The sequence below is a fragment of the Varroa jacobsoni genome, unplaced genomic scaffold (assembly GCF_002532875.2).
Source record: "Varroa jacobsoni isolate VJ856 unplaced genomic scaffold, vjacob_1.0 scaffold_17, whole genome shotgun sequence".
In the NCBI taxonomy this organism is placed as follows: Eukaryota; Metazoa; Arthropoda; class Arachnida; order Mesostigmata; family Varroidae; genus Varroa; species Varroa jacobsoni.
Genome location: NW_019212919.1, coordinates 196,982 through 224,894, shown reverse-complemented (window position 1 = coordinate 224,894; position 27,913 = coordinate 196,982). Strand labels below are relative to the sequence as shown.

General features: G+C 41.4%; 1 protein-coding gene across 1 annotated transcript; it reads right to left on the bottom strand.

Annotated features, from left to right (window-relative positions):
* Nucleotides 1–984: 984 nt before the first annotated feature.
* LOC111272502 (uncharacterized) lies at nucleotides 985–15,757 on the bottom strand. Its single transcript, XM_086972907.1, has 20 exons — nucleotides 15,688–15,757; nucleotides 14,746–15,142; nucleotides 13,585–13,787; nucleotides 12,917–13,162; nucleotides 11,949–12,509; nucleotides 11,467–11,643; nucleotides 11,095–11,316; nucleotides 9,734–10,006; nucleotides 9,125–9,394; nucleotides 8,600–8,905; nucleotides 7,686–8,087; nucleotides 6,845–7,375; nucleotides 6,132–6,489; nucleotides 5,527–6,000; nucleotides 4,897–5,251; nucleotides 4,377–4,477; nucleotides 3,960–4,201; nucleotides 3,294–3,752; nucleotides 2,795–3,109; nucleotides 985–2,489 (listed from the first exon to the last, which is right to left on the bottom strand). Exons 1-20 carry the CDS (start codon nucleotides 15,755–15,757, stop codon nucleotides 2,374–2,376), a joined length of 6,078 nt encoding a protein of 2,025 aa, XP_086829033.1. The 3' UTR covers nucleotides 985–2,373.
* Nucleotides 15,758–27,913: the final 12,156 nt, after the last annotated feature.

Here is a 27,913-nt window from a genome sequence, read left to right as displayed (position 1 = left end):
GCGCATTGAAAGTCACCCATTGTTGGTTTAATTCTGATCGTACTTTGACCGCATGATCCTTAGCTAACTATAATTATTAATAAATTTTTATTTACTGAAAACATAATAAGGTGATGTCCAAGTAGGCGAAAGTTACGAACGAGACCTTATTTTCTCATCTGTTTACTCTATAGAATAGCTTCGAATTCCTATTGTGGCCGTAATAGGTGAAATGGTAATTGCGCCTATTTGATTTTAAACGAGACAAGGAAAATTATAAATACGTAATCCGTACTCGAATATTTGACAGTTTACGTCTGGAAATGTAATCATAGTATATCATTTTACATTGCCTGTTTGTGTTTCTAAAGCCCTTTGAAAAGCTATATCCCGGGAATCAAGGCGTCTTATTTTACAGTGTCTACTCCAAAGACGTCAGGGTACAACGCTCACTAAAATTAAGAGGGTACCTTTTTAGCTTGCAATTTATTTTTATACAGTGTTTATGATATTTTTATCTTGTTTATGATGGTTTTTATCTTCATTATAAATGTAGGCAAATCTATTGATTTAAAGTGAAATGGCCTGTCTGATGTGCTCGAATCGATGTGAAAACTTAGTTAGAAGTTATAACATTTTCGCCGGCCAAACGTATCTGACTGTAATGTAATTGACCGTAACGTACGTTCATTTGTGATATTCACTTACAGGTTTATACAAACACAAACAAAACATCCATTGTTAAGATCGCGTTTTGATCAAAGGTTTTTCTCCCACGTAGGCATGAAACAAGCTTTCTTAAAAAACAAAAGTACCAATTTTTGTTTTCCCTAGGATTCCTACGAGACGAAAAGTTTTCACAACACATTAGATATGAGATTTATAGAAGTTAGTTGGTGCTTGATTGCTTCGCTTGGAACCTCACCTAAGTTTACGGGCAAAATGAGACGCTCTTTCGATTTAAGCAAGCAGCCGCCAGTAGACGAATAAGTCAAGCAGTGTAACTCTATGGAATGAATATATGTTTTATTGCTTGTTAAAGATAAAATACGAAAAAAAAAAACACGCAGATAATTTTTTTCAGCCTACCAAAAACATTGCTAAAAAAAAAAAAAAGAGAATATGTAAAAAAGCGATACTAACTGGTAAAACAATAATAACTAATTCAATTAAGTACTTGGTACATTTTTTAGGGTAAACGTATGAAACATTTTACTTGCCATTTAAACAGTAAATAAAATTTGACAAAAGTAGGTTGATTTTTCTACTTGCCTCCGTCAGTTGAAGGACGTTAAGTTGATCACTATTGTCACGGTATATATATATATATTTTGAGTGGATAGAAAAGTGTAACCGCACGAAGGGCATCCATAGTTAAAACTGAATATTTGCCTTTGTACTTGCCCTTCAATTTTCATGAGAACTAATGATGCGAGTATTACCCGTCCTGATGCTCACACACAATCTGCCTGTAGTAATGATCACAGTTAATTTTATTATTACTATTAATGTAATTTGTAGAGAAACACACAATTACACATAGATTCCTTAGCCATTTGAAGATACCTTTGAAGAGCTTCAGTGGTTTCTGATGAGAAAAAAATTGAAACTTTCCATGAATAGAGAGATAACAGTAGCAATGACGACATTGATTAGAACAAAAAACGCATATCTTTATACGGGACACGTATATCAGGCCCATTTCTATGTTGAAATATATGCTATTGCCCTATCTTCAACATGTCGTACTCTATAAAACAATAATAAAAATGAAGAAAACATAGAAGCAATATTATCAAGCAAATAGTCTTAAAGGAACCTAAAAATAAAAACTACTTCTTCAAATTTAGTAGCATAATGATGAAACCTGTTGATTTTTCTAATTACATTCTCCTTGACGTTCTGCGTTGTCGTCGAATAATGTTTCTAGTTATGTGCTTCTTTGCTGTTTTTATCAGCTTGTACATCGCTTATCGAAATACGCGTAAAAAATATCGTTCAAAACATGATGCCGCGTTCGCTCGAAGACATTGTGCGCCATAGCGCCGAAACCGGAACACCCATTTAAGTATATTTTTATCTTCACACAAGTGCTGTCACAGTAACGATTCCATCTTAATAGGTACAATGGTTCACGCTTATATGACCAGTAGCAGATTCTAAATATTGGTAACTACGTGTACGTAATGTGCTTATCAGGAAAGCTTGGCTTTTCGACCTATGACCGTAAAATTAGTTAGGCTTTTAGAAACTATACAAAAAATACATGACAAAATAATGTGTGCAGAATTATTCCAGCAAGATTGGCCGCATTAGCTTCTACTAAAGGTTATCTCTGGCGGTCGGAAGCCACGGCTTCCCAAATGTTTAAATATTTTTCAGCGCGCATGTGTTTTACGGCGGAGTTTCGAAGTCCCCATAAACTTGTCTGAAAGAGACTTCGGACGTGCCATAAATAACAGGAGACCGAAGCGAATGGACTTCGCGTGAGGGACCATCTTTTGACGATGCTGCAATTAACAGAGACGATTGTGACCGTTAAAAATGTAAGAAATACTCATTAATGAATGAGGATTACTATTAGCACACGTTGTTACCTGCATTGTGTGTGCTCGAAGGGACCTCGATGAAATCAGCTTTAAAATAGAATACACACAGTGGAATCGTTTGCATATATCGGCGCCCACTCACTTGGATAGCAGCCTCAATTGCTTTCACTCATTCCGAGCTAAATAACCATCAACGAACTTAGTAATGGACCTCTATCCACCGCATACACAATCGGTTTCCAGTACAAATTCTTAGATTTACGTACAAGAGTGCTGCAGGTATTGATAGTTCATGGGGTGAGTGGGTCCGAGAAACATTTGTTGGCCATGTAAGCCCGGCTGTCCCGAACTTCGAAGGCTGTGGATGAGGGCTCGACTTCGCTCGAACGATGCTCTGTGCCATCGCCAGAATAGATAGCCGGCGCAGGCCAATGCTATGTGTACAAGAGATACAATAAAGGCTGTTACAATGACGGTGGTGTGGGTGTCGCACACGACCTCTTCGGCCTCTAGTAACGCGTCTTCGTCGAGTACCGCACCCGCCGCATGGTTTGGGCCGTTTGTGATTACTTTCGAATTTTCTGCGGGGGAAAAGAAAGAGTCCATAGCGGAACGTTATAACGCTGTATGCGCATCAGAACAAAGAAAAATATCTGGAAGCTATTTCTCGTGTTCAATCAAAGAGATCTGCAAGCAAGGGAGTGCAATAAATCTCTGCATTTTCTGAAACGTGCTATTCAAAGTTTTTCATCGGCCTGCACTCACCTTTTTTTCTGGCTCTTGGGGGTCTGTATGTCGGCGTCTCGCGATCCCAGTTCCTGTCATGGGGCGTTTTTGACTCATCGCTAACAACGATGGCCATTGATAAAGGAAACTCCTCAACTTTCGCTGTGTCTTGGAACAGGCTGCTTTCCTTCTGAGAAACCGAGTTTCCGCGAATACCATCAACAAAATCCTCACTACGCTTTTTTTCGTGCAATGCGTCTCCTTGATTCCACTTTGCTATGCTTAGTACCTCAGGAGCGTGAGTTGTCCCTTCTTCTGAGGAGATGGATTTGCCTTCGAAACTACGTGTTTCCGATGAATCGGCAATCAGATTTTCACTAGCGTTACTGTATGTTGTTGATACAAGATCAAGCCCCGTTGGGAAACGCGGGGCTACGAAAAGTTTTGGAAGCTGTGGAGGCTCGGGGATATGTGGCAGCTCTCGAATGATGCCCCGATCTGGAATTACAGAAAGTATTGCGTGTACGAATGTAATTATCTACTCCACTAACTAAAAATGGCGCCCTCACATGTAGTCGGTTTGTTCGTCCAGCCTATTTAGAGCCATTACGTATCCGACTTTTTTTACAAACACACTTAGAAACATTCCAAATATGATAAACGTTAGTAAGTCTTCAACGGACCAAATCATCAGTTGTTACCTACAGTAAAATTGCTGCGGTGGCTGTTTGGCAGGCCAGTGCACCTGATAAAAGCGAGAGGCACGTGAAAGTTCCTGGTGGTAATGGGGTCCGTGCGGATTCATGCGCCAACCGGGAATAGAGGGAGCCGAGTAGCGTGCCCTCATGGGAGGCAAATGATGAAGCGGTATGTTATCCTGTACGAACGTTGCGCCCTGCTCAGGTACAGGCAGAAACAATGATCTGGTTCGACTAGGCGGGGGTTCCCTGAAAGAACGGGGATTAAGCAAAATCCACTGAACTCCACCGGTATATAGCAGCCTCAGACTCTCTATAGTATCTACCTATTCTACGTGTCATGGAAAATAGTTTTTCAATGAACAGTTATATAAAATTGACAGAATGAAATGCTTATGATGACGAGCTTGTCAGGAGTTGTTACATGTTGACGTGGCTTTCTACGGTGATGGCTGGCTGCCTGTGAGTTCCGCCGTCAGAGCTCCTTGCTGAAGCCGATTGTGCAGCTACCTGTACGTCGATATCCTGAAATGTTACGCACACGTTTTGCTTTGGTAAAGTCGAAGGTATTATTTTGAAGTAAAAGAAGTATCTAAATTGCGTATTCAGGCTTAGTTATATTCTAGGGGCTATGCTTTTCAAAGTGAATATTTTCCTCCACAGTTAGGCTCCTGAATTCATCGTCCAGCTTGACGGTAGTCCAAAGTTATGACATCGTTATTCATTTACGCCTTTGTCAGGTACATATCTAGGTTAAACATAGAAAAATAGGCTAAAAACATGATAGTACTATGTTGCCAAACAAAAACGCATAGAATTATATTATTTCTGGTTAAATAGATTAAAGTACGGAGAGTCTCAAAGAACTGTATAGAGGGAGAGCACGAATCAGTCAACATATTAATGATCAGTCTACAAAACAAACGAAACTGAAAGGCTCTTACTTCAGGAAAAATTTTAGCATAAATTTTTCCTCCGCCCAATCCGTAACCTCCATACGGTTTCTTAAGTTCGTCTTCAATTGAGCTCGTCACATTTGTATTGCCCATGTCTTCAATATGAATATTAGAATTTTTGGAATTGGTTATACTGTCTTCTGCGGTGATGTCGAATGTTTGCTCAGTAGTCGGCAGCTCCGTAGTTGAGGCTGAGTACAAATCAGTGGTGGTGTCCTGTGGAACCACCGCCCGTCCCTGCTTGATGACTTCTTCGGTGACCTCTTCAGAGGACCCTTCGTACTCCGCAACGGACTCTCCTTTTGCCGTCGTTGATTCTTCAACACGTATTGTCGTCGTGGTGCTAGATGAGGGTATATAAATAAAGAGGTTCTTCGTACGGATCAATGAAGATAAAAGTACTATGCACCTATGCAAAGCTCCTAAGTCAAATCAAGTCAATTTGCATAGGTTTTCCAGGCATTTAGGCTTTGCTTAGAAGCAGTGGAAGTCTAGAAATAAAATATCTTTTTTTTTTTTCATACGACCTGTACCATACGATTATACTGCAAATAAATACATTCTACTCAAATATAATTTTTTACTGTTACACTCTTTTTTTATTCTTTCTTTACGTACGTGTTTACTTTAGCCTCGCCGGTAATTGGAGTCACGCTACGCTTCCGACGTCTGCCATATGATTCTTTACTGTTATGACAGCGCACCGGCTCACAGCGTTCCTGACAGAAGCGGATTTGTACCTCGAAATTGACGACACCAGATGCTGGAAATCGGAACGCTTTAAAGGTGGATTTTAGAACTTTATTATTGTTGAATTCCGGTTCAAGCGAGGGGAAAACGGCTGCATCGACGGGACATCCGCGATCGTCGATCAAAAACAGGGACTCGCCGGTGGAGCTGCGTGCGTATAGGTTACGCGCGAATATCGCGAATGCCGATTCAGGATCCCGGATTTCTATAATCAGCGTCAGCTCGTCGCCAAGACCAACGGCGTTGGCGTCACGGCCGAGGTGATCGACAATACGCATGCCGACCGTCGGTGGAGGCGCAGTGTTAGCCACAATCGATGATAAAGTAGGTCGATGGCCCGTTCTACATAGCACGGGAATAGACAAATGCATCGCAATTTAAAAATAACTTGTAGCTGTATAAGTTCGCAATATTTAGATCTCTTTCACTGCTACACAAAATCAACTAATTCGTTTCAAATGGCAGCTACTTACGTCACATCAAGCCCGGAGGCGCCTCCAAATGGCCCTGCGATGCTGTTTCTAGCGAGAGTCGATGCCAACGTGACGGTCTTATCGCTGGCTTCAAACGAGCATACGACCCGAATGTTTCTGTCCGTGTCGGTCATAATAACTGGGTGCTGTTGGACCATAACCTCGTTAACGTATTTGCCCGGGCCTTCGGTGGTAGTACCGCACCGAGTTCCCAGCGAGATAATATACTGCATCTGTGTTTGGCCATTGCCCATTACATAACATTGATTTGGATTGTTTCGCGAATAAATTCGGCCGTGGAACGGCATGTCGAAGTTAAGAGTCAGCACCATGTCCTGTTGATTGCACTGAACGCTCACTGTAACCCTCGTCAAAGGCAATTAAAATGTTAAACTTAGCTGAAAAAATAACTTCTGAACGCTTGCTCTAACTTTCTATAGAGGTATTTCATTTAGGAAGAAAAAACTTACAACGCCTTAGATAGGAAAAATTGTACTGCCCTGTATCGAAACAATTTGGCCAAAAGTGCTGCTAGAAAAAATTATCTTAACTGTCTTAATAAACCTTACAGTTAAGATAATTTTCTCTGATTTTAACATAAACCCGAGTCCGGCCCATGTAAACGGATTTTTTTTTGTAAAAATCGTATTCGATTTTAAATGAAAAGCTTTGTATAAAGTGTAATTATTTCCCAGTTTCAACTTTTAGTTAACCTTGTTCACAGGAACCCTTTTCGCTGAATATAGAGAATCGTCTATAGATTAGTCCTCCATTTCCTAGCGGGTAGCTGGCAAGGTCCTCCGAGCTGAGAGCACAATCGTGGTGTACGCTTTCGTAGTTAATAGAGCGACAAGGAAAACGACGCTCTAGGTCGCATAGGCGCTGGCATTCTTGAATTGTAAACGCATGAGTTAGCCGATCGATGACAGGTAGAAAGCGACCTAATGTGTCCTGGTAGACGCAGGTCGAAGCCGACTCTGGAGCGCACATATTTTCCAAATAGTCTATGTCTTCATTAGTCCTCTGCACAGAGTTTGCCTTCGAACGTCGTGTCTCTGAGTAGAGCAAACAGAGTTGCCGACTTTGTTGATACGTGGCAGATTTACAGATGAAGGCTCGTTCCCGAAGGCAATAATCTTCACACTCGGCTCGGCGTCTTATGCCAGACAGTTCCCGTTCGGGTGTGGTTCTCATCTCGAAATTCATCATCCTTTCGAACGTCCACAACTTATGGCAGTGTCGCTCTACAAACATGAAGGCATTCAGTTAGCAAAGTGTAATGTCTAGTTTTAAATAAATAAAGTCGAATTTTGCTCAACGGGTGTTTACGACTGATAACCGGTAACTACGCGCTAAGTTAATTGTGCGCGACAATTTTTTGCAGGGGGTCTCCTAAATAGCTGTGTACTAAGCTGAGGTTCACACATGAATTCGATTTCAATTTGCCCAGAATTAACATTTTCAGGGATGATTACTGCTCGATAGGGTCTCTTTCGCGTGACCATTTTGGGTCAAACGTTGTGTATGTGTAGTACCTGAAACGGCTTCTCTTACCTAGGAAGCAGACTTTCTCGAAATAGGCTGCGTTTGTTTGGACCGACAAGGCATTTCTGTTGTCTTCCGCAGCCAAAGGCAGCCATGAGGCGACCTGGAAATCACCGTATTCGACAACGAATGATCTGCATCGGTCACCCAGCCTTTGGCATTCGGCATAGGCGTCACTCACAACACCAACTGTGGCACGTGTCGGAATGCGATCCCGGGGCGCAAACCGTAAATTATATCCAATAGTCTTCTCATACGTGTACTGGTCGAACGAGCAGAACGTCGGTGAGTCGCTGCTGGGAAAGCCGGTGTGGACCTGATTAGCGGGCGACGGTTGACGTGGTGATGGCGTTGAGCCACTCGGATGGCTCCCTGGTAAACTCCCGCGGTGCTTGTCCTGGGTAGTTCGTCCTTCGGCGGAAAACAGTGTGACAACAGATTTAGATATGAACCGCACATAAATTGTAGACTATGGAAAAAAATGGCTCTCACCAAAATGTTTTGTAGCAGAAAAATAATAGAACATAGAGAATACGCAAGGGAAGATAACTAGAAAACTCAGAATTGAATTGAGAGAATATTATAGACAGAGAATCATGCTAAGTTTTGCGGACCAGCTATCTCGTATGCCACGTACTATTCCGCTGTCAGATATCCGGCGTGGACAGTACACCAAGAAGATGAACAATATAAGGAATCGAACGTTTTTAATAATAAATATTATAAAGCTCTCCTAAAGCCTTGTAATAAACTATCCTTTATTTAACTACACTCCAGCTAGATATAGCTGCTATATTTTATAGAAGGTTTCTAGAGATATCTTCCAAAAATCACAAAAAAAGTACTTTTCCATAGAAAAGCTTCACAGTTCATACAGACAGAGTTAGTATGCCATTCAGTTAACCTCCTTTGTAATAATTTACCATTATAGTTATCAGACGATAAAGTAGTCACACTGCTCTCCCGACAATCCTTTTCGGCGTATAACGAACGTGAGCGATACTCGAGGATACCGGGTGAAACAGCCTGACGATTGTCTGCACTAAGTAGACACTGTGGAGGGCCGAGACTTCCATTTTCGACGTAAGTGTAACTTCTGCAATTAAAGTCTGATTCGCGGTTACACTCTAGTTCGCAGTGGAACGTTGAAGTAACACCGTGCACTATGCGGGTGATGTGGGTCATGTAAACGTCGCGTTCGATCGCCGTATATTTGCAGGGTGCCGTCACTGAAAAAGAGGTTCGTCAAAACAGATGGTGTTGCATTGCAATAGAATCGTGCTAATGCGACAGAGCTGATTCGCATTATAACAGCAGCTCAATGCCATAAATTATCCTCTTGTCCAACTGACTCCTATTTGCTAAATTAGGTTTTCCAACTAGTTTTAGCCAAAGGTACTACATTTAGGAATATGTTTGATTCTGCCAATATCGAAAAGGACACCTACAGATAGCACATTGATTCTCGATGTAGTACATTCCGCGGCCGTAGGTGAGTCTAGCGGCACGATGGGACCGGTCTTCGGCGAACAGTTTACATTCTTGTAGATTGACGTCGAAAACGGCCGCTTTGCAAATGAATGTTCGTTCCTCGACGCAGCGTCGCTCGCAATCATGCATTGAAATATAGCGGGTCACATCACGGGGATAAGTTCCCGCCAATTCCTGGTCGACCAACCGTTCCGTCGCCCATAATCGGCCACCACAAGGCACATTAGCTGTTTCGAAACGGTATTGAAAGTGGTATGCGTCAATACGGAGCTACTGATAGCCTCGGAGTTCGGATCTGCGGCCTGGGCCACGTTATGTGGCCATGGTGGTGCAGAGGTAGTGTATTCCTCCACTAAACTTAGAGACTTGTAAAGTGTCTTAATTCAAACCTCGTAGGAAAGCCTCATTCCGCGCAAGAGGTCACTTATATAAAGCCAGAATTAACGCCAGCGTTTAACTTACAACATTAAAACGTTGCCTAGTACAGGTCATCTAAGCAGTGAACTCCGTGGATAGGTAACAACTTATCTTGATAGTTACACATGAGCTAGAAAAGAAACGCTTACCTCTGACGCAGATTCCTTCGAAATATGATTTGGCGGGAGCCGGCCGTAAATGCGCCGGTGTTGTAGCCCTATAGTAGCCCGAGATGAAACACTCGTGACGTTTATAATCAATCGTAAAACTTCGACAATCCTCTCGTTGCTGGCACTTAAGTAAGCAGTCCTTGGTCATACCGTCTGACGGCGAAGTTAGCAAAATAGCGCCAGGACGAGCCGCGGATTCGTAACCCGAGACACGTGCAAATGTCATTTTTTCGCCAGCTAGGCACGACTGGACTATGATAACAAGCACATTTTATTTGAATTGTGTTGTTAGTGTATGTCAGTTACTTGCGGGACGGTTGCTCGTATGATCTAAGGCTCTATCTCGTACAAATGCAACTAGAATAAAGTGAAATGACCTAACGTGTCCTAATGTTACAACTGGATACGTTAGGTTATAGCCCTAACATACATCAAAGGAGGAGGCAAGGTAGATAAGTGTACTGAGCACAACAAGTCACACCTATTCTAACCCCTACGCGATAAAGTGAAACGACGAAATTTTCGAAATGTATTACAAGTCTATATTAATAAATAGATAGATTAGTGAACTAATATCTGTGTACAGCACTAAAGTTACATTCAGGATAGAATAAAACCCAATGCTAATCAATAACAGGGTTAATATTCATCTGGCCTCGAATAAAGTTGTTCTGCTATAATTACAAGTCTTGCAGAATTATCATGTCGTTGTGGCCATCTTGTCAAGCGTTTCGCTAGCTACACAATTTGCTCGAAACAAGTTACTGTTGTCACAGTAGCTCACTAGTTCGAAGTTTACGAAAAATGGTGCTTGGCACACCGAAACCCTATATTGGTCTTAGTTGACGGGTGATACGCGAAGAGTATGTTTTAATAAACAAATGACACGTGTGTGGATCCTGAACGAAGCTTAGCAGGTACAGGTCGAATTCCCGAGCAGCTCATTTGCTACGAACGCAGTAGTTAATTCTCTTGACGCTTCCCAGATCCACGGTATACATGAAGGAACCGTGATTAAAGCAAACGACTTTCACGATCTGCTTCGATGGTTATCATAGGCTCGTACTTCCACGCAGTCTTCATTGAACACTGACTCCATCACCAAGAAGACGATTCCATGCCTTTTTCAAATCGTGTACAACTTCAAGAGGTCCTAGAAGAAAATATTGTCTATATCTGGCCGGCTGATGTAGCCTTACTAGGACTATCGGACCGTCCTACTGGTAAAGGTGATTTTACGTCCAACCCCCTGTACAACCCCGCTGGCTGAAGCAATAGACGAGATGGCCTATGACGACTAATAGCATCGCTGCCGAGCCCATTCCTAACGGGATCATTACCTAGAGGTGGGTAGAGAGTGGATACAGATGGGGACGGGCTAGGTAGCGGTGGTGGGCCTCGGGTTGCTACTCCGGGTGGAATCGTGTTTAATCCGGTATCAGTGGAAAGAGGAGATCCCGTTGACACGGTCTGTGCTGCATTGTCTTTGCATGCTCTCTCATAGAAAAGAATGCCTGGGCGAGAATTTGTGCTTCCGGGTCCCGCTGAGGCGCGGTCATCGCCTGAATTAAATGTGAACGCAGAATTAAATTAGATAAGTGTTGATGTCGTACTAATAAGATACTTAACAGCTATCAATGTATTTGTTGATTTACGTTTGGTGATAGCTAACGCTTGATAGCACCTACAAAACTTGTGTCGAAAAGACCCACCAGAGATAAAGCACTGTCCATTAGAAGGGTAATAGGCGTAGCTTCGACAATGGAAATTAGGATACGTTGTACAGAACGACTCGCACGCCTGTTCGGAAACGATACCAGTCGTCGCCACTACATCAGTATAAATTGGATACGCGTCCGCCGTTTTTTCATAGGGACACGTCGGCGTTTCTAAAGAGTGTTAATTAGAACAACCAAAAAGGAAAACAATCACTTATTGCTCATCTAAAAAATTATCGATCGCAGCTGCTAGTCTCAAAAATATATATTTTTGAATACGAACCAGTAATGGTCGATAATACGCTACATCGTTTCGCTTTACATTAGAATTATATTTTCCATCATCATTTACAGTTGATCATTTCAAGTTTATGCTTATTTCTTTCACCCTCCGATCAACAGGAACTAACAAAGGCGTCTGATATCAATTACTATCATTTTTTGTTTGGTTATACATATCGAATCTGACGTCTTACCTTCAATACATTGATTCTCCAAGTAATTAATGCGCGGATTGCTCGTCTTGATGACGCCATCGGGTTGTGTCCGACGATCGTGTCTGCTCAGACGACACTCAGCCGTATCGTCGAAGTATACGGCTGATCGACAATTAAACGCCTGCTCATTTAGGCAATGTTCCTCACAGTCGCGTCTGCTGAGTACATGTGAAAAACTTTTCTCATAAAGCGTTGGCACTAGCTCCATGCCCAGCACGCGCTCAAAGGCCCACGCTTTTCCTTGGCACGCCGTGGCAAAGTTGCCTCGTAGGCAAATTTTCTCGAAATAGTTTTCGCCCGCCCGAGGGCTCAGTTCCTGCGTTCGACCCTGCGAGTTACGATCGAGTTTGTCGCATCGCATGTTCTGGTAGTTGACGCTAAATGCTGGACAGTCAAGGCCGGAGCTCTGACAAAACTGTCGACACTCGAGGGTGTTTCCCAATGCACCGGGACTCGATAGCTGGATAGCAGTTCTAGCAGCTGAACGCATTACAAAGCCAGTAATCTTCTCATACGTGAACACGCCCAGCGTGCATTGCTCTGAAAAAGAGCATGAAATTCATATGTAACTAAAGGAAAGTCAATGATATTTATTTGCTTACCTTGTTCTTGTTGCAACGGGGGGAAGGCGGTCAAATGAGTTTCCCACGGATATTCGCGGATGAAGTATACAATCGTCGAGCGAAGTAGTCAACAAGAGTCTGAATTTATAAAACAGCGCATCCCTGATAACCACATACTGGCTCCATGCCGTAAAGAATAATCGGGATCGTACCATACAGTATCGTGCCACCCTATCCAATAGAATGTTTGATATCATTACACGTAATTAACAATACATCTTACCGTTGATTTATTTTCACAAATGCGAAGTTAAGTGAGGTTCTTTTCTATGCCGGTTAACCGAAATATCGTTATACACTGATGAAGTTCTACATCCAGATTACCTGTAATGCATTTTTTCTCTCCGTAAGCGGCATTGGTAAGCGGTGGAAGTCCACTCTGACTAAGCGAGACCGTATCGTCCCCGGATAGATAACATCGATTTTCCATATAGGAATAGGCTCTACAGTTAAACGTTGTTTCGCGGTCGCATTGGCCCTGGCAATCATCGACGGCTTGCGCGAACTGCAACAGGTCCATCGATACGACTCCTACACCAACACGGGTCTCATATCGGCACGATGTCGGAGCTAAAATAAATGGAAAATCAGCAAATGTAACTTAGCATATTTTGTTGTTGCGCTTTCGTTGTTAACTAACTTTTGAAACATATGTACTTACTCGGAGAGATACTTAATCCGCTAAATGGTAAATGATAAATTAATTAATCATAAAAGGATAGCTGACATTCTTAACGCGACGCATACTTTCCGCGTGCTGATCCTGAATGAACTTAAACAGTATTAGTTAGAATGATTAATAACAACTTGGTTAAATAACAACAATGGTAATCATAACAATAAATGACACAATGACTTCATCCTGACGTAGATGATTGTTGTCTAAATACAAACGGCGGCATTTGTATGGCCAAAGACAAAGCCTTCAACGGGAGGAAGAGGGAGAAAAGGAGCAATTTAAGGGGAAATTGACACAATTTAAATTTGTTTACCTGTAGCTGAGCACTGATTTTCAAGGTAGTCCCTGGACGAACCGGGTACCTGTCGGAAGGCCTGAGGCTGAGAGCGCCGATCTTCTCGGCTTAGTTTGCAGAGTTTTTGAACTTCGTCGAAGTCAGCTGATCGGCAGGGAAAGTTATCTTCAAGTAAACACATCTTGGCGCATTCTTCCTTATCTTTGACGTTGCTCTCCTCCCTAAAAATATAGATAGAGTATAAACAGGGATCAGTAATTGGAACTGACCATAAATAACGAACTCTGATTGCACGATAAAACGCGTACGTTATACGAAATCAGAATGATTTCGTATAACGTACGCGAGTCTCTTGTCAATATTGATCTGTCAGTACAATTTATCCACGTATGAGTTAATTTGACTTGATAAAAAATGCGTAATTTTTAGTTCGGTAGGACCGATCAGGCTCAATTGTAAGTGGAAATATACCATTTATGATTATTACAACAGAAGACTTGCTTTAGAAACTGCCCAGTTGTATTTAAAGTAAATTAATTGAGAAAGTTCGACGACAGGTGTACGTATTTATGGTCGTGATAATACGAGGCAGAACAAAACCTGGTATCGTTGAATACGGATCGACCTAACCTAAAGTAGATTAGGTGTCACTCATTTAGCGAAGTGCCACACATGTATTAATTTCATGTAGTTCCGCTTGTACGCTTTCCAGTGTCGAGATCAGCTCTTCTAGCTATGTATCTGTATAAAAAGCGTATTTGACAAAAGAAAAGCATATGCAGGCAAACCAGGTAAACAAATCCGTTATATGCCATATCAGTCTTCTTTTTTTTGTCGCTTGACTACAACTGACCAATAATATTTCCTTGTCACCAATTTAATATAAAAGTAAACGCCTTTAAAGAAATAGCAGTGTTCTGCATACATTACCATGCATATAGCTATTAACCATAAGCCTATTTCTCCCACGTTAGATTCAACTAGTTCAATAGGCCTGCTTCGGCCTTCGTTCCATACAAAACAGGTTCGCTTGTAGCAGAGGTCGAATCCGTGACGTGTGTTTAATTTGCATTTGACGCAGAACGTCTTTATCACTGTGGGAAGTCTCATGCTTTATCTTAGCTCGACAATCTAGCTCTATAGCTGAGGGTTAGTGCATATCGCAATGTTGCCATGTACCTGTCAATGAAACCCTCGAGGTATGACTCCTTGACACGTTCGAACGCCCATAGGCGGTCGCCGCAGAGCGCATCGAACGTATTTTTCTGCACGCCGCGAAAACAGATCTTCTCGAAGTAGTTCAGCGAAGGATTGTCGACCAACAGCTCTCGACGGCCCTGTGAGGTGACTTGAAACGATGTGCACTTGTAGCCAACATAATTTAAAGTAAATGAGTTACATTGTGACTGTTGCTTGCATAGATTGACGCAGTCCCGCGTCAAGGCCGAGTCCTGCTGCTGGAGTATGGTGGTACCCACAACCTGACCTCCATAACCGACGCCAGTCGTCTTCTCAAAACTCTCGATGCCTCCAAAACAACTATGTTGGCCTAGCAAAAAGCGTAGACGAGAAGTTGCTATGTAAGAATATATTTATTTATCACTTAAGTGCCGTAAATGATGCACCTTGTACGTAAAGCTATAAAGACCCAACCAAGTCTTGATAGACGTATCTCGATTAGTCTCTTGATGATTTCTTTTTAATTAAGTAAATTGACCAGAATATGCGTTGAATGTTTGTCAAATAGGAGGAGTGAATGATGCTTTGAGGAATCAGAACGTTAATTTCTGTCTCCTGGTGCACTACAAAGTGCTGAATAACATAGCGTGAATTTAAAGTTGAACTTCATTTCATTACGTTGTTAGCTGACCGCTCCGTCGACGCTATACAGCCTGTAGTAAGGTTAGCGCCTTGATAACGAGCATTGGAAAATGAAGCTTTATGTAAAACTTCATTTCAAATCGAGATATAGCAACTGTTTTGCTGAATGATGCAAAGTCGTGGCAGTTACATATCGAATCAATACATGTTATGCCAGATCAAATAAAACAATACATCGAAAAGACTGAAGATTTGTTGATCTTAAAAGTTCCTCTTTAATGATTGCTTGGAAATGCTTACCGTTAGCAAAAAGTGGTGAATGCGCGAGGAAGTAGATAAATTCAAGCCACAAACACGGATGGAGCCACATTCTCTCCTAAACAAACCAAATATAGTTATAATCTTTACTTATACAACTTTGCTGACATTTTCACTCATTTACCCAATGTTCGTTTACGTCGCGTCGTGACCCACGTAAATGGTCGCGCCCTCGCCCGCCAACAACACACAAGGTAAATAGTTATTATACAAGTAAAAATAAGAGTTTAGCCACTTGCAGCTTGTAGCTTCGCGACATAAAGCAGACGAAAACTTCTGAAGCATCCCATCGTGTAGGTTTATCGCTTCGTGTACAACGAAAATTCTATGTAGCTAGCTTCGGTGAGGGCTTTCTCTCGAGCACGAACGTTTTCGCGAGGTCGATAGGCTTACTCGCATGGATGACATCATCAACTGGTACAATCGTTTACTTTTGCAATGGAGATTTTATCCTTTTGCGTTACACTGTTGAGACACAAAAGGACGTGCGTTTTAGCACAGATCGTCTATGGTAATAAATTTGTCGACGTTTTTTTTTTCTAGTCTGAGCGAAACAAGTGGACGGTTAGAAGAGAACTGTCGGGGAAACTGAGCGACTGCAACTGTTTGATGGTCGACACCGTATCGACGACTGATTTTATCTCCAGCGCCGTGACACAGAGTCTCTATTGTACACACCCAAACAGAAATATAGAGGTTTGCTATGCTATTCTTTTTTTTTGCTCTGTCTTCGCATATCTAGAGCCATAGGGAGCAGCAAGGACAATTGAAACGGATATTTCTGAAGGTATTATCATTATATGACGTAGTTAATATGGTGTAACTTCGGCAGACTATGTCAACTGTAAAGTTTCAAAATATAATGTTAATTTATGCAGAACAGGCCAAGTCTTTTTACATATACCTATATATAGTCAATTTGGATTAGTAAAATATAGGCTTCAGGTTCTCCAGTCAGATGTTAACAGAGGAAAAAAAAAAAGGCATAGAAAGCAATTTGCGCCGTATGGGGCCCATCAGGAGAAGATCCAGTTTGAGGCCCCATGCAAGTCTGTCACGTGAGTTTTAATGAATGCTACTTGAGTTAACAATCGCCAGATATATTCAAAGAATGATAGAAACAAATTATCGAGTCTTTGCTACACATTCTGTTAACAGTATTTATGATAAAAAAAAAATAAATAAATGAAAAATAAAAAAAAAACGATGATTATAATATAATTAATAATAATTCAATAATAATTGAAGTGCGCCAATACTGAGTAAGCTGCAAATTGTCAATAACAAGTTTCAATCTAGGAATCGTTGGAGCTTTGATAACTATCGGTTCATCATGATTAATAGTTTATGATATGTTAGACACTTATCAACGTACAATTATTATAAAGTTATTTATATCATTAAATAGAATAAAAATTTAAGTAAAAAAAGATATATGCTAGAGGCCTGTAGATAATGTTGTGAGGCGTCTGAGCCTTTCGGCGAACGTCGTCGTTTACCATACCTGACACTGGAATCAAGTCATCGAACCCCGCCATTCGTTTGTATATTCGAGATTTTCTATCACTTGGACAGCAACGGATTAAATTAGCAAGCATCACCTTAGTCGTCATTTTTTTAACATATCTTAACGACATATTCGTAGTAGCTTAATTCGGTACCCTTAGCTAACGTTTTTAAGTAATAAACATTACGACGCCATTGTTCGAGATTGTGGTCTTTGACAAATAACGGTACTGAGGCCGATTTCGGTGACTGTGAAAACATCTATAGGCGAAACTGAGCAATGACTATCGAGTTAGGCTGAATCGAAGAGTGTAGCCGTCTGATGCAACACAAACAAAAAAACCTGACACAGGTCTCAAAATACGTGGCCTTTAGCTACAGATTAGGTTATTGATGTCCATAGGCCGCCGACCAGTGAAACAGTTCGTTGGCAGACTTTTAGCCGAGTAAGATTTTTTACATTTTAGTTTTTCGTGTAGCGAAACAGTAATCGATAATACAAATCACATATTGGATATGAACCCTACACAGGGTTTTTAGGTTCCTTCTTATATGTTGATTTGTTTCTACTTTGAGTAGATAAACGAGCCGCTGCTGTCCTTCCATTTCTACTATCAAGGAATATATAGGGCGTAAGTGCAGCTGGGAAAAATCAAAACATTTAGAAGGTGTTCAATTTTGTCTAAACATTTAGGTAGAGTTAAAATATGGCAAACTCTCACAGAGTTTCCTATGTAGACATGCAAAAGAGGCTAGATTAGAACCTCAGGCTTAGTAGCAGGTAAATGACACCCATAGAGAAGCAGGTGTGATGCAAGCGATTCCAGACCCCCGTATAATTTTCCTCAATTCGAAGGAACAAATTGCGTTTGCCGCTAATCCACTCGTTTATTTCGCGAGGTCGGTGTAGCTATAGAAATTAGAACTGGAAGCCTTAATTTAGAGAGAACAGCGATTGAGTAGTCAATAGGTACACTTTTCTCAAATGCAGCTCCGGTGTTACATGAGGCCGTTCAACTTATACGGATTAGATACGGCTCGAACCTATGCCGTGAATTGCAACCGGTTCATACATTTCAACTAAAGCATTGTAAAATAACAATTTTTACGTTAGGTTGATTGGAATCGCTTACAGTGAAAAGCTGGGTCTAAATGACAGATTAGTGTTTTATTTTTTCTATTCAAATGCATCAATCTACGCGCCTTTATCGAAGCTACCTCTGTATCTTTGAAGTTTTATGTCCGGTCTCCTAGACACTACACTGGACAGCTGGCTCCCACCACAAAACGAAATGCGTCTATGCCCGGATTCTAATCCAGACCACAACGTATCCCTAATAAACGTATCCTAATAGGGACAATATGTTACTCATTAAGCCATTCCAGGAACCGTCGAAAGTAGGTTGATGTACACACGCGAAATCCAAATGAACCCACTGAGCAAGGCCATTCGCAAGAAAACTGCGATCCAACTATTGCGCGTTTGGGTATTCAACTTCATTCGTGTCGACCTGTTTGTCGACGAGAAACTATACGGTACACAACTTAAAAACCCTACAAGTTGGATCAATAGACAGGGGAAAGACTATTATGAGCTGGAGCAGTGACATGCTTTATTTCCTGTCTTTACCGAAGTAGAGTATTTTGACCACTGCATTTAGTTCAGTACCGAGCCTAATATTTAGAGGGTAAAATTAGTTGCTTGTATCAGTAAAACAAGCTCGCTTAAATGACCTTTAAAAGCGTTTTAATTAGACCAACGTTTCTCGTTTGTCTATATATATTTATTTTATTATTATCATATAAAATTTATATAGCCAATGAAGACCCGTTATGACGATGGTAAGCGTTCGAGGGAGGGCTAAGCATTTCGAAGTGTAAATGCTGCAGGCCAAACCATCATCAGCTATTGGTTCTATAATTAATATTCCTCAGCAGTTGTTACATCAGGAAATTTAGGTTAAAATATTTGTCATCAGAATGTACCGTATGCTACCCTCAAGTAATGTCAAGCCAGAGAATGCTGCTCAAAGGTGAACGACGAGTATTTGGCGTAACGCGCTTCCCAGGCATGATTGTTCTCGACCTACGTTTGCCATACGGGATTAAGAACGGTAAAACATTTGACTGTTCCTTATCACTAGAAACATAAGGCATATATGTCAAGTATTAGACACACAAATAGTGCACACGTTTTAGGACGTACAACCAAATAAAAGTTCGTTTCTGTAGGGGACATGCCCGTATCTGCAAACATGGTAAAAGTCTACGAGCGGAGCGGGCTTACCGTTTAAATTACAGACCGGTCTCCAAAAGGTTGAATATATCCACTGTGCTGACATCCGCGTACCTTTTCATCTTCAAAACCTCCACTTGTCCATTTGCTACTACCTAAGTAATAAACACTTCTGGGAACTTGCCAGTAGTTAGTCATAGAACTCCTTACAAAACCTTCGCACGCCCCTACCTGAGCGTTAGGCGCACCGTCACTCAATCCACCGCTTTTGGGTAGCGTCTGCTTTTTATTTATTTCTCACTTTACAAGTACCTGCATACAATTCCAGTGATTGATAAAAACAGTTTCTTGTTCGGCTCCATAGAACAAACTATCATCCAGGTTTACCTAAGGAACGTTCTCATTCTGACGTATCCGAGGCTAGACTAAAACTAGTCCGTGCTATCCTGTGGCGACCTGGTGGTCCCATGAAATTTTCAATGTCCGTTAGTTCGATGTCTCGACGTTTTTCATTTGCGTAGATCCTTTGCAGGGTAACATCAATGGCGCAAAATTCCCATCCGCTCGCGTCAATGGTCACTTGACGTTTGTCTAAGCAAAACTTATCGATGACCCATCGAACCGGCGAGGGCAGTGCTGCCATCCGACATAGGATCACGCGTTCGGTCAGTAAAACCAGTCACTGACTAAAATGAGATCCGTCACCAACTACCTGACTAGACACGGAACCCGAAGTTGTTAAGCGCCTAACCGTTGTGTCAGTGTTGTGCGATGTTTTTTTACCATTCACCAGTGTGCCGTTCTCGCATTTCACTAGTAAATTTCATTACAGCGGCTGGCATTGTCTGCACAGTCATGCACCCGGCCGATCGCTAGCCATAGAGAACCAGAGGGAACTTGAACGTATGGAGCTTTAGATTCTACTACCCTTTCCCAAACTTCCTGTGGGTCAAAAGCCGAGCTGAGGCAAACGCGCACGCGTACCTGGTATGCTTTCATGCATAGACACTTGTTACATATAGCTACGATACGTTAGCAGCGGTAGACAGGAATTGACGTAAGCGAAAAGCTTTTTTTTTTTGTTTATTCTATTCCATATGATGATCCATACCTGTAGGCTGCACGAAGCTTGCAAATCACTCATCTATCATTTAGGATAACCGCAGTAGCGCGCGAAATGCTGAACCGGTTCTATTCACAGGATGTGTCGTTGGCAGGATGCGCTTTGTCTGATCCCGTTTCATCCATAACTTACAGGAGAGTGGAGCAACAACGGTACTGGTACCGATGAAGCGAACTTGGTCTGAATTTGCCAGCTCAACAGTTAGCTCAGTCGACTTTCTATCCAACTTCTGGTTACTCTGTAGCCAGATGTGAGCCTATGGCTCGTAACGAGCACTAACAGGCGATAAATACCTATCAGCCTGTACAACGAATCCTGAACACGTGAATTTTGTACGATCTGAAATCCCCCTGCATACCGCCTCGTAGGCAACGGTTAGCTATAACGCTATGTTATTTCGATAATTTCGAGGATGGCTGTTAACGTTAAGCACTGGATGACCCAAGGAGAAAAGTTGTTGCTGCTTAAAGGTCCGCCAATTCATCTTGGGAATTAGCAGAACTAACCTCCGTAATCATTAACCTCTCCTTCTGACTGAACGACCTCCTGGTCTGACGCAGACAAACAGGTCTACCTGACCGACGGTTGATGATATGAAGTTCATTATGTCGGAGGTTATCGTAGTATCAATGTAGCCGGATCGGGGGTGTAATATAAAGGGAGATAATATACTATGACGGTGTTATTTATAACGGTGTGCGCACACGGTAAAATACATTCACACACAGATACAAACGGAGAAACGTGCTAGGAGCAGATGCATAGATGACCAGAGCAATTTCTATGCGAGGCCGTTAATCAGCTTACCTACAGATGAGTTAGATGAGTGTTAAACGCTCAACTTTGACAATGAAGCTTTAAGCCACAGATAAGTATTTATTGTCTTTGAAACTTGGTTTGTTCACTTTCGCTTGTTTAAGCCACCCGCACCATATAGCCCCGGGGGGCCATGAAACAATCATTTATTTGCCATATTTAACTGTTTATTATCATGAAGATTCGTATTATTGCTATACTACCTCAACCGTCTGTTAGAAATATATCTCATATTACGATGATGAGTAGCGAGCGTCGCTTTATGAACCCTACGAAAACGGTACAAAAAAGCCTCTGCACCGACAGCCATTTGAGTCATAAGCGACCCCGGTTATTTCTAAGGCCATAATAATAAACGTCACTCGCGGCTGTTTCGAATGTAGAGTGTGGCTTACATTGTTGAAGCTTCTGCTGGTGGTCGCCCGGGGTAGCGGACAAGGTCACACATACTGCCCGCGGCTGAATAAACGCGTAGTGAAGTAACGAATAACGTCAAGCGCCCTCATGGCAGCGATACGTGCGGAGCGCGCGCGTGAAACAAGCGTCAATATCTACATTATTATGGCATTGTTACCTTGTGAACGTACGAGTCAAAAACGATTTAGGTAGCACATAACGAAACTAATGTGCCGCGCAGCAACAGCTGGCATGTGTGAAGTTCAAATGATCCTATTGGAATCGTTGTTTTTCTTTTTTTTTTGTTTGCTGCTGTACAAGGATATATACGTGACGATTAATATGTTGCACGGCAGAAGGACACAGGGCTACGTCATGGTTCGTGTGTCATGGTGGTGACGAGAAACTGTTATATTTATGTCGATTGCCATCGCGACGGCCATCTTCGTTTGTGAGCTCGTTTTGGCCATGATTTGTTTATGATAGCAAGAGATAAATCAAGCATAGAGAATATACGAGCACAATGTCGCGTACGCATGCGTTCACTAGTGATTTTTGGTAATTACAACAGAGTAAGTTGGGCTTGTCAAAGTAATTTCCGCTAAATATACCATCTCTCGGTCGATCTTAGTATCTGGGGTGCTATTACAAAATAAGGAAAGGATTAATAATCAGCTGGCGTAGGAGCCTGTTACCTCAATGCCAAACAAATTTACAGTCATCTTTCGATCACATCAGCGATCGATCTTCGATTTGTTTCTTAACAGTATATCAAGTACTTGATATAAAAGCAATTACACTCTCCGGTAAACATATCGTTACGTTATCTACAGATAAACAGCATTGGCCTTCTCCAAATTACAGCAAGTTAGAAACAATAAACCCGTTACAATGTCAGTAAAAAAAAAAAAAAAAAAAACGACACAGAAAAATCGCATATCATTATCTGTGATGCTGAATCCAACCAATCTGCAAAAATAAACAATCGCTGACTAAACAGTCTAAGCTATCGTTCAACAGAAGAATGTATTTGGCCAATTATGATTGGTCGGAGCTTCTCTCTTCCCCTATACTGCAATATCTGCATCCGGAAACAGCATGTTTATGTGTACCACAATTCGGCAAGTTCCTTTATCCGACTAGCCATTGGTTGCCCAGGATCATAGAGATGTTATAGCATTGTCAATTATCGACTCGGTAATCGACATCCGTAGACCCTAACGAGAAAGAAAATACCAGCCTCACTCGTACACAACTGAAGGAAGACTGCGCCATAATTTCGGTTTCCATTTGCTGGTCTTCAGTCATTTTCGATCGGCAGGTCGGGTACACGGCATTAGATGTGTTTGCTTTTAAATAAATTAAAAAGCTTAAATAGAAATAGTTGACACAATGACTAATACGTTCCAGCTTCTAAGCTACCATTTGGAGATATGTAATATTCCACAGATACTTCTAGCGAGCCTCATTGACGATCACTGGACGAAACGTCTTTCAGTTAATAAACAGCGTCTCGTTTCAGATACTAACGTTGCCTGCGGAACAAGTCTACGGCCGTTCAAGGGCAAAAAAAGGACACTTAATTTCCTAATCTAACCCGTTCTAATCACAACGAAGAATTTTACCTGTGCTTCATTAGCAATCAGAAACTCACTTATGCTCCAGCAGTTCCGCTCCCCTTTTTTCAGACATTTACGTATCACTTGGCAACATAAAGTAGAATAGATCGTTTTGTGTTCGCCGCAATTAAATCACAGCATCGCTATTCAACGATCATTGTTCCGTTGTCCAGTAATGCGACAAGATGGAGAAAAAAAAAATGTAACAAAGGAGCACCTAGCTGTCTCCGTGTCCTGCTGGTTGTCCTTAGGTCTTTACAAATACTCGCAAATTTCACCGTCTATCATATACGTTGAGAGCCTTATGGCAATAGTACACTGCAGTGGTTAACGTCTTCTCTCGCCTCGCATATTCGTCAGGTTCTTGAAGAAGACGGTGTCCAGAGTTGGATCGATCGTCAATGATACGACAGCTGGAACAGGTCCGCTGATGATTTGAAGTTCTTATGCATTACATTTGATTCGTTATCAGTTTGGTTACTTCACGATTTCTGACAACAGTGGCAGACGCAGTTTGCCCGTTTGGCAGATGAATACGTTTTTGCCATTATTGTCCTTTAACTTCTACCGCAACGATAACAAACTGCGCAAATCGTTCCGTTCGCTACCGACGAATTGTTTTTCTATGATTGTTGTTGATTGCCAAAAAGCAAAGATAGATAATTGCGTGTTACGTTTAGCTTTGAATTTCCGTTTGTCTACTATAAGCGATCCACACGCGTACGGTAATCACGGTTCAATTTATTGTTGCGAGCAGACGATTCGTGGTAGTTATTGCTATACTAATATTTTATGTTGAGTCATTTCGATCTTCTGTGATAGCAAGAACAATAACGAGAGAGCCGCTTTTCGTTACTTGGCTAGAAAATGCTAAGCGTCCGAACAAGTCAAATTGACTCATATGAAACAATATTCTCTAGCTTTATGGCAATGGTTCATCTGAAACGCTGTACAAACCTACAACTGTTTCAGTATAGCGTCATCCGTACCTTCGATGGTGGTAAATTCTGGTCTTACCAACAAATTGGACTCGTCTGATACGCACACGGTTGGGCCCAAAGCTATATATGTGATACCTTTATTGTTATGATGTTTATTTGACACGGCGGTGCTTTACGCTGACGATTCATATTTACCTAGTCCGCTTAAAACCAAGCAATGAATATCTTCGTAATCTCTGCGTAACGTCCGTTTGTCAGGTGCCCAGCCCAAGCTTTGGTGAAATCCATCGTGTATGAGTATGTTTCGACAGCATCAAATGTTGGCCGAAGAAAGGCCGAGGCGTATTTTCTGTTAAGCGTAACGTTACCTAACAACTGGAAGCCTTAATATCGTCGTAATTAAGCGTTCTGACGATTCCAATTGTTCGCGCATAAAATAGAACCAAGACGCTGGCAAATTTTGTCCTTGCTTAACATAAATCAGTCAATGTTGAAAATAGTTGATATAATGAAGGCTAACCATAATAAGTTTCACCGCTTCGGAATTTTCGATTTCGCATAGAAACTTAAGTCGATCACACCTAATAAAACGTTATTTACGTACGCCAGAAACGCATCTCTGTGCCTCTTCATTTTTCGACTAAAAGTATATAACTATGCTTCATCACCACACTTTCCGCCGTCTGATACTTAGTATCTGCACCCAGAGATGGTCGACTCGTGGCGCGTTTTCGCCAACCAGGGCGAATAGAACGTTTTCCAAATGCTTCCACGGTCTAGGACGCCACCGCCTGATCACGACAATTAGCCAGTGTCAGTGATAGGAGATTCAGTGGCGAGGCAAGCTTCGAATTTGCATAGATTGCGGGATCAGATCTGGATATCTATTTCTGCGAAGTGTGTTTACTCTTTGAGTTCAAAACTTCTTCATTCAACAAAGAGGTAATCCATATATTATGTATCAAGCTGTTGATAATTAACTAATTAATTGAAGACTGCTGGCTTCAAGTGTGCAAGTAACAGGGAAGAAAGACTCTAAATTGTACTCAAAGTTTGTGTTATCAGTGTGTCTTTGTTCAGGGGCACATAGGCATCGGCTGCGAAGAATGTAAATATGCCAAGGGCAATTCTGCTGCGTAATCTGAAATCAGAGGATGTAAAGCCCGCAATTCCTAATGGAACAACGCTCGAATAACCATATTTTCATACAAAGTGTTTTTGTTTAGCGATATTTTAGGACGATTTAGTTAAATAAACGTAAATAACAGGTTTACGGAAATTGACTGCAGCTACGTTTACAGCGATCTTGTAAACAGTGGACGGAATACGGTACGTTCGTTATAGAAGGGGTCTGTCAATAATGGCTCTAGTTTTCTGCCTGCAGTTTGTGAGTCCTCTCCTTGAAACCTTTCAGAATTATATGCATAGCGTAAGTAAGTTATTATTAAACATGAACGTGAATGTTGCCTAACAGAGGTAACCTTCCAGTAGAATTTCCTCGCTCCCCTTGATTGTCTCTATAGCCCGAACGGACTACGATTAATTTACGTCTCGTATACAGACGTTGTTTGGCCGTAGTGTTACCTAATACCTACAACTGTGTTATTGTCGACTGTTATTTTCATGGATGTTATATGGGACTGCAAGGGTTTTTGTGTACTTTCTTGTTATTTTCTGCATTGTGTCGGCGTTTGATTTTTGTCATTTAAATGTACAACAAATTCTTCTTGTACCTACTCTCCGTTACGTAATAGTGCTGATAATAGATGATCATCAGTTCGGCTCCGGCTTTAGTTTCTGTGATGTTGAACCGTGAAACACTCGAGTTCATTGTGACTAATGATAAGGCGGACCCATTTTTTCATGCTTTTGGCATTCGACTGCTTTTTTAGCATCGTACGACTTACTATATTTACCGTTAATGTTATCGCGCATAGGTCCCTTAATATGCAGCGTTCATTGTCGGGGAAGAATATCGTTTCTTGACTAACGCACGATTAGCAGCATCGGAAAATACTCTAATTAAAAACAAACAAACAAACAAATAACGGAAAAACTTTTTTTCCGTTTATTGCTAATCAAACAGGTCTCGCCGTAAAGGACTACGAGTGGATTCGTTCCAAAGCGTATCATTGGTCGTTACCACTTAATGAAATCGCCACTGTTTTGTGGACGAGCTTCTAGACAATTTGTGTTGGCCGGTAGAAGGCTACGCGACTATCAAGCTACCCATTCTGATAATAAAAGAGTTGAATTTAACGAGTCTATTATCTACTGGAACAAACATGTCAATAAGATCAATCAACTCTTTCGGTGCATTGAAAAGAAACTGTGGGCCGCTAGTCGTGTTAGACAGAAGATACTCATTTAGGCCGCAGGGCTAGCCGTCCGAAACGATGCTCAACGACCAGTATTGGCCGTATTATTTGAAAAATTTACTAATTGTTGTATACAGTTTTACAATTGACAACATTGTCCTAAATAATAATTGATCTGTAATTATTTGCTTAGGCTAGGTCCTGTAGAACGCACGTAGTATGAACAGATTGGTATTGTGGACGTTGTTGTGGTCTCATTTGTTCTGGAACGCAGAATCGGTGATATTGAATAGGGTTAGCTTAATTCGCAGACCTGTCCGGGCTCTGACACCCTACGAAACGCGGCGAACTCGGCGCTGAACTTCGCAGTTCCATTTTCTTCGTTGATACACGTGGTGATATTAATACAGAAGCGGGGAAAACTATTTGGCTTTCTATTCATTTTCGAGTTTTGCATTCGGTATCGCCACTAGCCAGACATCCTTCAGTCAGTTCATTTTCAAGTCTACCAATATTAAAGCTGCTTTCCGCCCAATGAAACTCGACGTTGTGAACCCTCCAAGGTGAATTCTATGTACAAATATTACAATCATTAAATGGGTAGAAGCGCAACTGTTTGTTAAGTACTTGTTATTATCCAGCTCGCTGTCCAAATGAATCGTGAAGTCTTCAGTTGTCTTCCTTTCTAAACCTCATATATATATATATATATATATATATATATACATACAACTATTACCACGTACACATCGATGACATATTTCTATTAGGAGGGTTGACAAATAGCCATTGCTTATGGTAAATACCAATGCTACAGATAATTTAATCAGCTATAGTATGATATGTTGATTAGAGCTTAAGCTAAGGCATCCACCTGTATTGAACCTATTGAAATTATAGAAAGCGAGATACTCGATAAAAGGTAAATCAGCAAATTTTGATATCACGCACCTCGCCTAACCTTAAGAGCTGCTACTTACCCCCCCCCCCCCCCCCGGAAAAGGGCTCCAACATATCATTTCTATCTATACAAGCGATGGCAGAATAGACTAAAGAAAAATCCTCACTAACCGCACAAAGCGACAACTCCTATTTTTAGCTAAATGTTCCCTGCTGCATGTTGTTTACCAAATGAACCATCAACCCGACCAGAATTACCCTTTAAGCTATCACTAGCATATCCATATAGGCAGAATGTTAACACTGATGCCAACAATGACTGATCATATATATAGAACCAAGCACAGATACAA

Bases quoted from the DNA above. Each gene is read 5' to 3' on its own strand.
- LOC111272502 (XM_086972907.1), bottom strand. From the start codon at position 15,757: ATGTGGCTCCATCCGTGTTTGTGGCTTGAATTTATCTACTTCCTCGCG. The intron at 10,007-11,094 runs GTAATGATCCCG...TTGTTATCATAG, and splicing joins CACTCTCTACCCACCTCTAG to TCCAGTCGTGCCTAGCTGGC. The intron at 6,001-6,131 runs GTAAGTAGCTGC...CGTGCTATGTAG, and splicing joins GCCTCCGGGCTTGATGTGAC to AACGGGCCATCGACCTACTT.